This window comes from Salvia splendens, chromosome 18 (genome assembly GCF_004379255.2).
Source record: "Salvia splendens isolate huo1 chromosome 18, SspV2, whole genome shotgun sequence".
NCBI lineage: Eukaryota > Viridiplantae > Streptophyta > Magnoliopsida > Lamiales > Lamiaceae > Salvia > Salvia splendens.
Window position 1 is genome coordinate 11,580,582 of NC_056049.1, and position 14,548 is coordinate 11,595,129.

At 36.1% G+C, this 14,548-nt stretch overlaps 1 protein-coding gene across 1 annotated transcript; it reads left to right on the top strand.

Annotated features, from left to right (window-relative positions):
* The first annotated feature begins 4,997 nt into the window (after positions 1-4,997).
* On the top strand, positions 4,998-7,078 carry LOC121776509 (MLP-like protein 34). Its single transcript, XM_042173679.1, has 2 exons — positions 4,998-5,223; positions 6,575-7,078. The coding sequence occupies exons 1-2, from the start codon at positions 5,034-5,036 to the stop codon at positions 6,835-6,837; spliced, it is 453 nt and encodes a 150-aa protein (XP_042029613.1). The 5' UTR covers positions 4,998-5,033; the 3' UTR covers positions 6,838-7,078.
* Positions 7,079-14,548: the final 7,470 nt, after the last annotated feature.

The window sequence follows — 14,548 nt, forward strand, 5'->3', positions numbered from 1 at the left end:
TATCGTATGATTTGGAAACATTTGATTGTTAAAAAATTGCATGAAAAACAAAACTTATATTAATTGGAATTGGAAAAGGTTGAGAGATATATTGATACGATTATATCTTCCAAATATCTCCCATATCTCTATTATTATATTACTATATCTTTTCCGTATCTTTATTATCTTGTTAGGTTATTCACAGGAGTATTATAAATATGACCTATTGTTATTCTCATTAGGGAATCAATGAAATCATAATTATTGTCTTTTATCTTTATTTAGTTTTTCCGTTTATAATTTCCGATTGTCGACAGAGCACGGTTTCTCTGCGACTCTCTTTATCTTTTTCACTTGATAAGGGTCTTTCCCTTATCAACTGGTGCTTTCATTGCGATCTCACCATGACTTCCAATGATGAAATATATATATCTTACATATGTGACCAGATAATAGCTGCCTGCAACAGAATACACAAGAAGTTGGACGAGATTGATGAACAGCAGCACGCATACCATGAACAATCCTCCAATTGGCCGGTTGCATCTGCTGTCCCACAACCACCATACAACCACCAGCCATTAGTCGACGCAGGGTTTCACCCACCGCACACTCAACCGCCCGACCCCCCGGATTGGCAGCAGCCATACCAGCCTTACAATTGGGGCGCAATTGATCAGACTTTCTGGAATCCCCGCCCACAACAGCAACCCAATCCTGATCCACCAAATTGGCATTGTCACTCACCGACCAACAATCAGCCCACATATACGGCGCCACCATACGACCAATCGTCGTTAGTTGATGCGGGATTTCACCCACCGCTCACTAAACCGCTTGATCGGAGGATGGAGATGTTTGTCGAGATGGAGTCTCATCTTGCTGTCACCAACCGTCGCGTGGACAGCCTCCATCCGCCTGATTTTCCTGGGCCGGAACCACCGAATGCTCACTCGGATTGGCAGCAGTCCACCTCAGGACTAGGACTGTTGTCGGGGTTCAACCTACCGCCACAGGGCACACTGATTTACCCTCCAGTTGTGGCCCTGCCGCCACCACGAGCCCCGATGATTCCTCCGTGCAGCCACGAAGACCAACGAGTTTCATCTTGTGAAGTAATCTCTCCACCGAGTCGACAAAGCTTGCCGACGGCGCCGCTGCCTGTCGCTGAGGCCCCGCCTAACACTGACGACACCCAACACCCATCGCGTCTACATCTTGCGTGTTCAATGAAAAAGGAATGGGGAAGGGGATTGCATGAAAGTGATGGTGAATGGAGATTTTTTCTGGAGAGATATTGTAATGAGAAAGATGAAAAGTTGGTCGAGCAGAAAGAGAGTGTATGTGAAGTTGAACAGAAGAGGACTGAGTTGTTTTCTTTAAACCTAGAGAACAGAGAAGATAAAAAGGAATTTAATGTAAAGTTCAAGGGGGTAAAGGAAACATACAAGGGCTTGAAATTGGAGGTGAGGTATCTAACCTCACTTAGACGAGCAAGGTTAGTGTATGAATTGACTAATGCTTCAAAACCCGGCTTGACTCGCACCCAACATGGTCTGTCCTTAGTAATTTTTGTTGAAAATGGTGAATGGAGGTGTTCAACTATTCGGTGTATGTTTGACCCGGGAGGATTCCTCGACGCTCATCGTTGCTTGTTGGTTTCCACCTTGAGGACAAGGTGGATTTCAACCGTGGGGGAGTTGATACGATTATATCTTCCAAATATCTCCCATATCTCTATTATTATATTACTATATCTTTTCCGTATCTTTATTATCTTGTTAGGTTATTCACAAGAGTATTATAAATAGGACCTATTGTTATTCTCATTAGGGAATCAATGAAATCATAATTATTGTCTTTTATCTTTATTTAGTTTTTCCGTTTATAATTTCCGATTGTCGACAGAGCACGGTTTCTCTGCGACTCTCTTTATCTTTTTCACTTGATAAGGGTCTTTCCCTTATCATATATCCAGTGTCTAAAGAAACCAATCGACACGGAAGGAGTCGGGAATCAATACGAGGAGTGGCAAAAATATAGTATTATATATAGACAGATAATTTTGAAGTATTGAGAAGAAGCATTAAAGGAGAATTTAAAATAAATTTGTAAATTTAAAGAAAAATAGCATTGATATAAATTTTTGAGAAGGGCATTTGCCCCACCATAACTACAAGTTGCTACGTTTATAATCGATATATAACTAAGAACTACTAAAAGCTAAATATGTGTGTTGGTTTAGTAGTAGAGTATAATAAATATATAACTAAGAACTACTAAAAGCTAAATATGTGCGTTGGTTTAGTAGTAGAGTGATAATGTCTAAGATCTTTGGTCTGATCATGTTCGAGTTCACCATAATGTATCGTTTGGTTTTGTTTATATATCCATAAAAAAGAACTAAATTTAATATGACAAGATGTTTCCGTCCAAAATTATGTGAAAAAATAGTCATTGTTCAAATAGAATATGCTCGGTAACGAAATCGAACGAATAGTACTTATAAACACGTTGTTGATGAATTTTGAAGTTGAAATGATCCTTATATATCCAGTTGATACAATGAGGTTATATCAACGTGTTTATACGTTTTATTTCGGTACCATAACTCCTTTGATAACTAGTCCATAATTATATCAATAATACTCCCGATATCAACATACGAGTCCTATAATTATCATAGATGATCTATCAATCCTCTTATTTATATCAACAAGTCCTATAATTATCATGGATGATCTATCAATCCTCTTATTTATATTAACATATTATATCACTTAATTAAGTCCCGATAATTAAATTAAGGATTCGAGTTACTTAATTATGACTGGATTCGATCTCTAGCAAAAGAAAAATGTAAGATAATTTTCTTAGAGTTTTTAATAGAGACATGAAATTGATCATAGACTACTCCCTCCGGTCTCTATTAAAAGTTCGATACTTTCTTATTTGAACGGTCTCCAATACATGTCTTATTTCACTTTTACTATTTTTGGCGGTGGTCCCTACATTCCATTAATCCGTTCTCACTCACATTTTATTATAAAATTAATACTCCCTCCGTCCCATGCTACTCGCACTTTTCACTTTGACAGCGTAAATTTGAACATGAGTAATTAGTGTAATTAAATTAGAATTTTAAGTTTTATAAGACAACACTTAATAAATTACACACTAACTAACTATAATATCTTAATCAAATACCATAATTTTTTTTATCTAAAATAGAAATAGTGCAAATAGTTTGGGATAGTTCGAAAATGAAATGTGCAAGTAGCATGAGACAGAGGGAGTATATAAAGGTAGGACACATATTCCAATAACTTTTTCTAATCACTTTTATTAATAAAGTCAAACAATTATTTAAAACTTATATCTGTTATATATGAGACATTTGATGGGGACCGGATGAAATATTAGATATTATATGTATACCTAATAATGCAACGTGAATCATGGCTTTTGGTCCAAGAGCATTATTCATGCTTTTGATCCAATGTAGAACAACACATTATGTATTAAAACGTGAATCATAAAAAAATTTCAATATATATTCCCAAAGAATAAAATAATACAATTCGTGAATCATAAAAAGATTTCAATATATATTCCAAAAGAATAAAATAATACAATTTGCACCATATCTCTCCGACTTAATAGTATTATTTCTTTTGAGGGAACGACTCTATTTTATTATATTAATGGATTCCGACCTAACTTCGATATCTTTAAAAATAGGGACTAGTAATAGATTAATTAAGAAAACTTCTAATATGGACCTATATACGCTACACGAATCCAGACATCAAACATAATTTATATTATAAGTTCATGATATACAATGATGTGCATGAGCTGCATATCTCATGTAGCACTATTCATAAGAATTAATCAATTTATACAATATGATTTTGAAATCCAGCAGATGAAAATCCGTGGCAATAAAAATGATACTTATGTTATTTTTTCCAATAAATTTGAACGTATTTCATTGCAAATTATTCCAAAAACAAATTTCGGATGAGTCATTTGATTTTCAGCTCGGATATAAAAATCTAATGCACACATTTTTGTGATTAATGAATGTAGTTTGTGGGTTTGAATTTCAGAGTGCAATTTCTTCTTCTTTATTTTTTAGTTTTTTGTGCATATAAAGTTAAAATATAGATTTTGTGGAAATCAAGGGAAGCTTTATTTTTGTTTCTACTCCCTTCGTTCTTGAAATGTATAAACTATTTAGGGCATTTACTTATTATTTTTGTTTCTACTCCCTCCGTTCCCTAAACTATTTACTTATTAGTCTTTTCCTAAAAATCATATCGTTACACTACATTTCTAATGATTCGAGTGCACTCTCCACTAACACTACTTACACTACACGTTATCTCCCTCTCCAACTTTACCAATTATACATTAAACCTGTGCCGCAGAGCCAAATGTTCATACTTGTCAGGGGTGAGGGAGTATTATTTTGATAATCGCCTAGATGTTCTCTGTTAATTAATTACATTATTTGTCAGTGGGTGAGGGAGTATTATTTTGATCATCGCCTAGATGTTCTCTGTTGACTAATTACATTATTTGTCAGTGGGTGAGTCATGAGTATTATTTTGATCATCACATAGATGTTCTCTGTTGATTAACTTACATTATTTGTCAGTGGGTGAGGGAGTATTATTTTGATCATCGCCTAGATGTTCTTTGTTGATTAATTACATTATTCCAACAAAAAATTAATAACGAATATGATAAATTTACTTATTCAGTACAATATTTATCTATTAAGATAACAATACGTGTTTAATAGCCTAATTCAACAAAATAAGTTGTATAAAAGAAACCATCCAATTAATAGTATGATATATGTGGAAACAGTCAGTGTCCGAATCCATTAGTAAAGTTCACAAGAAATGAAGTGAGTTTTAAATCCTTTCGCAAAGTTCACAAGAAATATAACTTGAGAAACTTTGAAGGTATATAAAGACGAGTTTACAATTTAATAAGAGAAGCAAATATACAGGAGTGTTAATTATTTTGAAATATATATAATGGCTGGTTTACCAGATAAGCTTGTTGCACAGGTGGCTTTCAAGGCTGGTGGAGATGTGTTTCATCATCTGATAGCTAAGAACCCTAATCACTTTAACAAAGTGTGTCCTTCCAAAGTCCAAGCTTGTGAACTCCAACAAGGGCAGTTTGGAACAACTGGATCTGTCATCCAGTGGAAATACGTCCTCGGTAACGATGCTTTCTAACTATTAGACTATTCCATAATACTCTCTACGTCTTCAAAATATAGATAAATTTGTAAATGACACAATTTTTAAAATAGAAATGATAAAAAGTAAGATCGAGGGTAAAACTAGTGAAAATAGTGTTAGGTGATTTCGGGGTCCATATTATTAATAGTGTGTAATTGGTTAAAAAAAATTTATATTTAGATTTGATCTAATTTTAGAACACTATCTAAAATAATAAACTATTCTATTTTTTAGGGAGGATGTATATGCGTTTGATTCACAATTCTATACTTGAAATCGTCAATTATATGTTTATTAGTCCAAATAAAAATATACGGTGTAATTCTATTTAGCGATGTTAGGATTGTATTCCACAAAGAATCATATGGAAATTTTGATGGTAGTCATTTTCATTATACAAAAGATAAAAATATCAATGAAAAAACATGAACATTAGCCACTTTTACCAAGTATGGCGATGTGAGCGACCGCATCATGACAAATGCAAATGGGTAAATGATATATAAATGCATTGCATCATCATTCTTTTTTTCTTCATTAATTTATTAATGAGATTTTATTTTAGCATAAGTAAGACTTTTCATAAAATCAAATAGTAATATTTTTTTAATATATAGCATATACGATTTTAAGATTTTTTCATTTTAGTCATAAAAAGATTTTTTAATAGAAAATACATAAGATTTTATATTTTTATTTATAAATAAAAATTCCATATTGTTTGCCACTCAAATAAAAATACATATAGTTAATATTTTATCCGTAAAAATTCCATACATAAGATTTTATATTTTTATTTATAAATAAAAATACATATAGTTAATATTTTATCCGTAAATGAGACATTGGATATATTTAAAAATAATACATGTTCATATGACAATAACACTTTTATTAATACACTTTCCGAAATTAAAATAATACTTTAAAACTTTTAACTTGTAAATGAAACTCAAATTTTTAGAAAAATGAATATGGCTTTTCGTAAATGCAAATAAATTATTTTTAAAGATTTTTCAAAAAAAAAACAAATAAGTAAAATAAAATTAACGAATAAAAGAATAAAGTATCATTTGTGCATTAAAAAATATAATACAAAGTAAATATTTACTCTCTTGGATATTGAGTGGGTTGGCGTTTATTAATCAAGAGAGAAGCATCGTACCAATTATCAGTTGGAGGAGAAGCATCGTACCAATTAAGTTGCGCGTAATTATCACATAATCTAATTTGCTTTCTTAGTTAAAGATTTCCCAAATCACTAAAATTGGGAATGGGAATGTGATTTTCGGATTGTAGAATTTGAAAATAAGTTTATGCACATGCAGAGGGGAAAGAGGGAATTGCAAAACAAGTCATAGAGGTAGATGAGGAAAAGAAGCAAGTTATATTCAAAATGATTGGAGGAGATTTGCTTGAGCTATACAAAAACATGGTGGTAACCTATCATGTTGAGACCAGAGGAGGCATCGACTTTATAACTTGGACTATAGATTATGAGCTGATCAATGCAGAAACTCCACACCCAGTTGCAGTCTTGAACTACTTCATTGAGTTCACTAAAGAAATTGAGGCTCATATTTTTGGATAAATTGCGTCCTTTTACTCGTTGGGGCTTCATCAATCCATAAACATAATTAATAATTGTCTATGTAAGTTAAATAAATTTAGCATGTATCTATGTTAGATGTTGCTAAAAAAATGTGTGTTGTGAACAAGCATTGGTGAAGCAATATGGTTGTGCTTTGATAAGTGTCATGTTTCTATTTCAGATTATCTTCTGTGGTATTTATTTAATAAAATATTTATTTATCTTTCGTTTCAATTAATAATTTCAGCTTCATATAATTTACTTCATAGACCACAACCTACCATATTAAATATTTTTTCATTTATTATTTCCCAAAACTTTGTAATATGATTTTTTTATTTTACAAAAAATAAAAAGAATAGATCCTATGACTATTTATCAAAATTCACCCTTCAATCTTGTTAAAAGTATCATCAAAATACAAATTTTTGTATGTGGTTAAAAAATCTTTAGCGCGTCTTTTTAAAGAAACACAAAATATTTAGGGCTCATTTGATATACTTTACATATTTCGGCTACGAAGGATAACGACAATGATATACTCAATATCATAGTTTGTAGTACTAGTTATATATCGAGTTGGTGTGCTTGTAATTTAGTTTAAAATTTACTTTATTTTTAATTCGTGTTTGGTGCAAAAGATATAATATCACGTTAATTTTTATGTCGATATAAATAACCTCAACAATATATCTTTTTAAATAGAGTGGGAAAGATTGAGGGCAACATTGTACTTTCATTTCACTATCTAGGTTCAACGTGCAAAGATTGAGGACTAACATGCGTGATAAACATAGGATTAAGGCACAACAAAGCTCTTAACTTGCTCTAACTTAATTACCAAATGTGTAGACAATGTTCATACCAATTTTTTGGATGAAGTAGACTCTTTCTAAGCCATCCAAAAAATTTTGTGACAATACCATACTCTCCCCCTATCTCATAAAAATAGGGTCTTTGGGATTACACGACTTTTAACTGAACCTTGAAAACTGAAGTCTCAATTTGGTCCTTTACATTTGCTCTAAAAAATTTTGGTCGTGTACATAAGTGTCCGTTTGGTCCCAAAAAATATATTTTGGTCCATGATTAACATTTCTGTTAAAATTTAACAATCAAACATATTTTGACCTAATTATTGACTTAATTATGAATATAATTAACCAGATTATCTAATTAATTTAATAGTATTGAAATTTATGAAATATTTTTTACCGGTAATAAAAAATTATGTTGAATTAAAATTGATAAAATATTTTACTATGAAAAATAAATTAAATACAAATTGGTAAAATATTTTATGTGTAGTTTACCTATAATAAAAATTAAATTTATGAATATTTATAAATTTTAATTCATTTAATTTTTATTGCAGGTCATAAATATTTTATAAATTCTTTTATTATATGCAAAAAAATATTTTATGAATTTTAATGTTTTTTATTGTAGGTAAAAAATACTCCCTCTGTCCAATTAAAAATGAAACATTTCTTAAAATGGAAACAACTCTATTTCTACTTTTTTTTATCACTTTTACTTTACTCTCTGTTATTTAACTCACAAAACAATATTACATTAAATCCCGTACCGGTTTCCAAATGTTTCATATTTAACGGGACGAAGGGAGTATTTTATAAAATTTAACATTAAACTAATTGTCTGATTAAAACATGTTTGACCGTAAAATTTAGTCACTAATTAAGTCAAAACATATATGACTAATTTCATAATTAATATTTGATTGGAAACATGCTTGATTAAATTTAGTCAAAACATTAATGATTTGGAAATATTTGATTGTAACAAAATTTCATGCAAACAAAACTTATTATAGTTGGAAAGCTTAGAGAGAGATATCCAATATCTAAAGAAACCATTCGACCCTAGGGAAGGAGTCAGAAATTGCTACGAGGAGTGGCAAAAATATACTCCCTCCATTTTATTAAATATGAAATGTTTGCTTTTCGACACGAGATTTTACGTAGTGTTATATTGCGAGTAAATGAAAAGGGAATAAAGCAAGAGAGATGTAAAAATTAGGAAAATGGTATTTCCATTTTAGGAAATGTTTCATTTTTATGGGATAACTCAAAAAGGAAAGCATTTCATTTTTATTGGGACATTAAACAGATTTTGAAGTATTGAGAAGAGGCATTTAAAGGAGAATTTGATTAAAAAAATTGTAAATTTAAAGAAAAATAGCATGGATACAAAAAAAAATTGAGGAGAGCATTTGCCCCACCATAGCTCCATGTGGCTTCGTCTATAGTCGGTACATAACTAAGAACTAAACTAAATATATGCGTTGCTCTAGTAGTAGAGTGATTAATGTCTAAAACGTTTTGGTCTCATATTCGAGTCCATCATAATGCACCTTTTGAAATTTTGTTTATATATCCACAAAAAAGGAACTAAATTTAATATGACAAGAGATGGTTTCGTCTAAAATTATGTGAAAATAGTCATGTTCAAATAGAATATGCTTGGTAACAGAAGCGAACGAATAGTACTTATAATTATGCTGTTGATGAATTCAAAGTAGAATTGATCGTCTTCCAAGTGATTACCATAGACCCGGCCAAGGTGGAAGCTGTGCAGGAATGGAAGTCACCTTCTACACAAAATGAAATTCGAAGCTTTTTAGGACTGGCGGGCTATTATCGAAGGTTCATTGAGGGATTCTCGAAGATAGCAAGGCCAATGACACAACAACTGAAAAAGGGAGTCAAGATGAATTGGACACCAGAATGTGAGGCGAGCTTTCAGTTGTTGAAGGAGAAATTGACCACCGCACCAATTCTAGCTGTGCCGGAGTCAGGGACTGACTATGCGGTGTATACGGATGCGTCGAAGGTGGGACTTGGATGTGTGCTTATGCAGAAGGGGAAAGTGATTGCATATGCATCGAGACAATTGAAGCCCCATGAGCTGAATTATCCGACACATGACTTAGAACTAGCAGCCGTGGTACATGCATTGAAGATCTGGAGACATCATCTCTATGGAGTCCGTTGTGAGATATACACGGACCATAAGAGTCTAAAGTACTTCTTTGAGCAAAAGGAGTTGAACATGCGCCAGCGTAGGTGGCTCGAGTTGGTGAAGGACTACGATTGTGGTATAAATTACCATCTGGGAAAAGCAAACGTAGTGGCCGATGCTCTTAGTAGGAAGTCTCAATCTCAGCTGGCCACCTTTCTTACTATCGAGGAGAGTTTAATCCAGGAGTTCAGTAAGATGCGGTTGGAAGTAGTGAGAATGCCCGAGACTGTGGAAGGAATAGTAGCCACGTTGGTGATGGAACCCGATTTAAGAGCCAGAATTGTGGAAACTCAACGGCGAGATACGTTATTAGAGAAGATTCGCTCAGAAGTGAGGACGGGTGAACCCGGAAACTTTCGTGAGGCAGCGGATAATGGTCTCACATACAAGGGAAGGTTGTGTGTGCCTAAGGATGAAGGCCTGAGGATCGAAATCATGAGAGAAGCACATGAAACCCCATACGCTGCTCACCACCCAGGAAGCACCAAGATGTATCAAGACATGAAGAGGCAATTTTGGTGGAACGGTATGAAAAAGCATGTTGCAGCATTTGTGGAGAGATGCCTAGCATGTCAACAAGTAAAGGCGCTACACCAACGGCCCTATGGGAGATTGCAACCCCTCGAGATTCCAGAATGGAAGTGGGAACATATTGCAATGGACTTTGTGTCAGGACTGCCAAAATCCCAGCGAGGAAACACTGTGATTTGGGTGATTATAGATCGTCTCACCAAATCTGCTCATTTTGTACCGGTTCGTGCTACCTATGGATCCAACCAGTTGGCTAAGATATATGTGCGGGAGGTTATACGTCTGCATGGAGTACCAGCGACAATTACATCCGATCGCGATGCTAAATTTACTTCTAGATTTTGGACGAGCCTGCAGCGCGAGTTGGGGACTAAGTTGAATTTTAGTACTGCCTTCCACCCACAAACCGATGGGCAGTCAGAGAGAACGATAAAGACCTTAGAAGATATGCTGCGAGCCGTGGTGCTAGATCGAGGCGTAGGTTGGGAAGAAGTGTTGTCATTGGTAGAGTTCGCTTACAACAATAGTTATCAGGCGACTATCAACATGGCTCCATATGAGGCATTGTATGGGAAGAGGTGTAGATCACCACTTTATTGGGATGAAGTGGGTGAGAGAAGAGTGCTTGGACCAGACTCTGTGGAAGAAATGATAGAGATTGTTCGACAAATCCGTGGGAGGATCAAGGAGGCGCAGGATCGACAGAAATCATACGCCGATGCTCGGAGGACCGATCTACAATTCGAATCTGGAGAGAAAGTTTTTCTGAAAGTTGCCCCTTCTAAAGGAATAACTCGTTTTGGAGCGAAAGGAAAGCTGAGACCCCGATTTATCGGTCCGTACGAGATTTTGGATAGAGTCGGCGCGGTAGCATACAGATTGGCCCTACCACCAAGTTTTGGGAATGTGCACAACGTCTTCCATGTGTCACAATTGAGGAAGTACGTGTTTGACCCCGCACACATAGTTCACCAAGAAGAGATGATGGTCCTAAATCCCGATCTAAGTTATGAGGAGAAGCCCGAGGCCATTTTGGATCGAAGGGTGCAAGAATTGAGTAATAAGTCAATTGTTTCGGTGAAGGTACGGTGGAGGAATCATGGAGTCGAAGAAGCAACATGGGAATTAGAAGATAAGATGAGAGAGAAGTTTCCAGAGCTGTTTGAGTGATCTAGGAAAATTTCGGGACGAAATTTTTTTTAAGGTGGGAGGAATGTAATATCCGAAAAAAAATATCGAATATTGTTTTTTTTAAGGAATGAATTTGTGAATATCTTGTTTAAGATATGGTTTGGTAAGTCTTAATTGATTTATATTATTTTTGGGGATATGATTTTATTTACCTAAGCAACATGTAATTGAAATAATTAATTAAGCTATGAATTAAAAACCTAATTAACAAATTAAACCTCTCTCTCCCTATTTTCGAAACCCCTCCCCCTCACCCCACTATTTTCTCAACCTCCCCACTCCCACATAACCGATACATTATCCCCTTTCCAATCACAATCATCGGTTTCTCTCATCTCCCTCTCGCTTTTGTTCTCAACACCGGTAAGGTCTCTCTCTCTCTTTCTCCCTCTCGGTTCTCACCTTTCCCCCACTCACTCCCTCTCATTGATTTCTTGAATTCATCAAGGTATCACACTCTCGCGTACCGATTTGGAGTCGGAGTAGGGAAGGCTTTCGAACTACATTTGAACTCTTCGAGAAGGTAGTCCAAAACCCTATTTCCATACCCGAACCACATGCATTTAGGACGTTTTGAATGTTTTAGATGCTGAATAGGTTTTGTGATCATGTGTTTGTGTGGGGTATGTTTTCGGTGGTGACTGACAGTGGGTTCCGACCCCTTTTTGACTGATCAAACGATCTCCTTTTGGTACGAAATTTTAACTGTATAAACTTGGGTGTGTCTTCTGTGTGGTGTGTAAATTCCAGCTTCATTGGACGTCGGATGATTTTATAATGATTTTTGTAAGTAAACTGCGCAGTTCTGCGAGATGTACGTTTCTGGGTGATGTGTTTTTGTGCAATGGGTGTGAATCTGGGTGTTTTGATATTGTGATGTATGTGGGTGTGATTGGCCAGGGGATGGCTCGGAGGAATTAGCGTTTGGTTCGGGTGGTTTGTGTGTGTTGGCCGAGAGACTTAGGGTTTGGCCTAGGGTGGTGTAGTGGAGAGTTTTGGAGGTTTGATCTCATGTTTTCGGGTGTGTTTTGGGATGTAGAATGTGTGGTGTGAGTGTCGTATAAGGTTTGAGAATCGTTGGTTGGGGGAAAACTGGTGTGCACTTGATCGGGCCAGGCGGCCGAGACGGTCGGCCGAGGTGCCGAGCCAGGCGGCCGAGGTGCCGAGCCAGACGCCGAGACATGTGCCGAGCCAGGCGGCCGAGACGGTCGGCCGAGGTGCCGAGCCAGGCGGCCGAGACGGTCGGCCGAGGTGCCGAGCCAGGCCGAGACACCGAGCCTTTTCCGAACCTTTTCCGAGCCAAGTGAGCCGTTTGCACAAGGAGGGTATACAGGGAGTACGAGTGTTTCGGGTGTGTGTCGTGTGCGCGTCGTGGGTGCGTGGTATGCGTGTCGGGTGCGTGCGTGGTGTGTTTCGGACGTGTGATTTTGTGTGATTGACTTATAAGATGTTGTTAAGTGTGTGTACGTGTAACGTGCTAGATATTGAAGTCATCCACGTAGAAATCATGCATTGTCGTTTAAACCTCGTCTTCCTGGACTCTAATCGTGTTATTTGTTTATCTTTCAAAAAGGGTGATCTTTTACGAGGAAATTGTGGTTGAAGAAGGAAACTGTTTAAAAGCTAAGCAATTGAGGTGGGCTTTCCTATCCTACTATACTATGGGATATCTTTAATACGGACTTGGTTCCGGAAATGTTTTTATGGAGGTGAACTGTTTGTCTTGCCAACTGTTTTACTTTGAAACCTATCTGAAGTGGTTTACCACATATGTTTAATCGAATTCGGGTCTGTAGGGCTGCGAACCCTCAGGCTAGTGTACACGAGACCGGGAGCCATCTGAGAGCAAGTTGGCCGGTCTAGTTGACCTGGGGTGTGGCCACGCCCCTTGTCACCCGTTGGATCAGATAGTGTATGATGGTGGAAATAAGGGTGGCAATATCTGAAAATGACTGCGCAGTCGAATTTGTGAAATATATTTTAGTGTACTTGGGTTATTTTCTTTACACTTAAAACCCCAAGGTTACACTGTTATGGCATGACAAACTAGGATTTTGGCGTGTGTCCACTGAGTGCATCAAGTACTCAGCCCTGCATGTTGTTTTCTTAATGTGCAGGTTGAGCGGCGATGGGGATGACGGATGTTGAGCAGTTAAGGTCAAAAGGTGTCTTACTTGGTTTCCGGATGGTGTCGTGTCGTCATACTCGACATTATCTACCTCTTGGTCTTTCCGCTGCTTTGTAATCCGATACAATGATTTTATTTAACTCTGATTACTTTAATTACAGTAATGTCGTCACAGTATAATGCTTTGAAGTGAACTTCCTTCTATTAAATGTTTTGGGTCAAGTATTCTTGTCCTCCCCCTTTCTTCCCCGCTTCTTTATTCCTCCCCTAGTCGCGATCCACCGTGCTTCCTATCCTTAGGAAATGCGGGCGTGACAGAGTGGTATCAGAGCGCAGTTTTCTTTCTGCACTGGATCCAAGAGTCTTTTTCTGTCTTGATCTAGTTTGTATCCCTGGATCAAAATAAAAAAATTGAGTAAGTTTTCAAAAGTGTCACTGGCTCAACATCCGACTCGTCGCACTCAACCTGAAATGAGGTAATGAAAAATTTTGGATTTTTGGAAAGTGGAGGAAATGGTGATTTTGGTTTTGTTCGAACGTGGAGGAAAAGAGTTGAGTTTTCGAGAAAGTGTGGAATGGTTTTTGAGTGGTGGTTAAATTTCAAAAAAGTTTTGGAGAAAATGATTTTTGGAAAGTTTAAGTAAATGTTGGTGCATGTAGAAGGGTGCAAATTGATGTGAAAAGTTGGAAATTATTTGAGTTATGAATTGTTGTTTTGTGTCGAATTTATATGAAAGCGTGTGGCTGATGTGTGATGATATGATGACGTGAATGTTGAGGTGAGCTTGTTATGTGAGAATGTGTTGGCCTTTTGAATGA

Excerpts from the sequence above, each read along its gene's own strand:
- LOC121776509 (XM_042173679.1), top strand. The coding sequence starts at position 5,034 with ATGGCTGGTTTACCAGATAAGCTTGTTGCACAGGTGGCTTTCAAGGCT. Across the intron at positions 5,224-6,574 it reads CCAGTGGAAATACGTCCTCG|AGGGGAAAGAGGGAATTGCA; the intron begins GTAACGATGCTT and ends ATGCACATGCAG.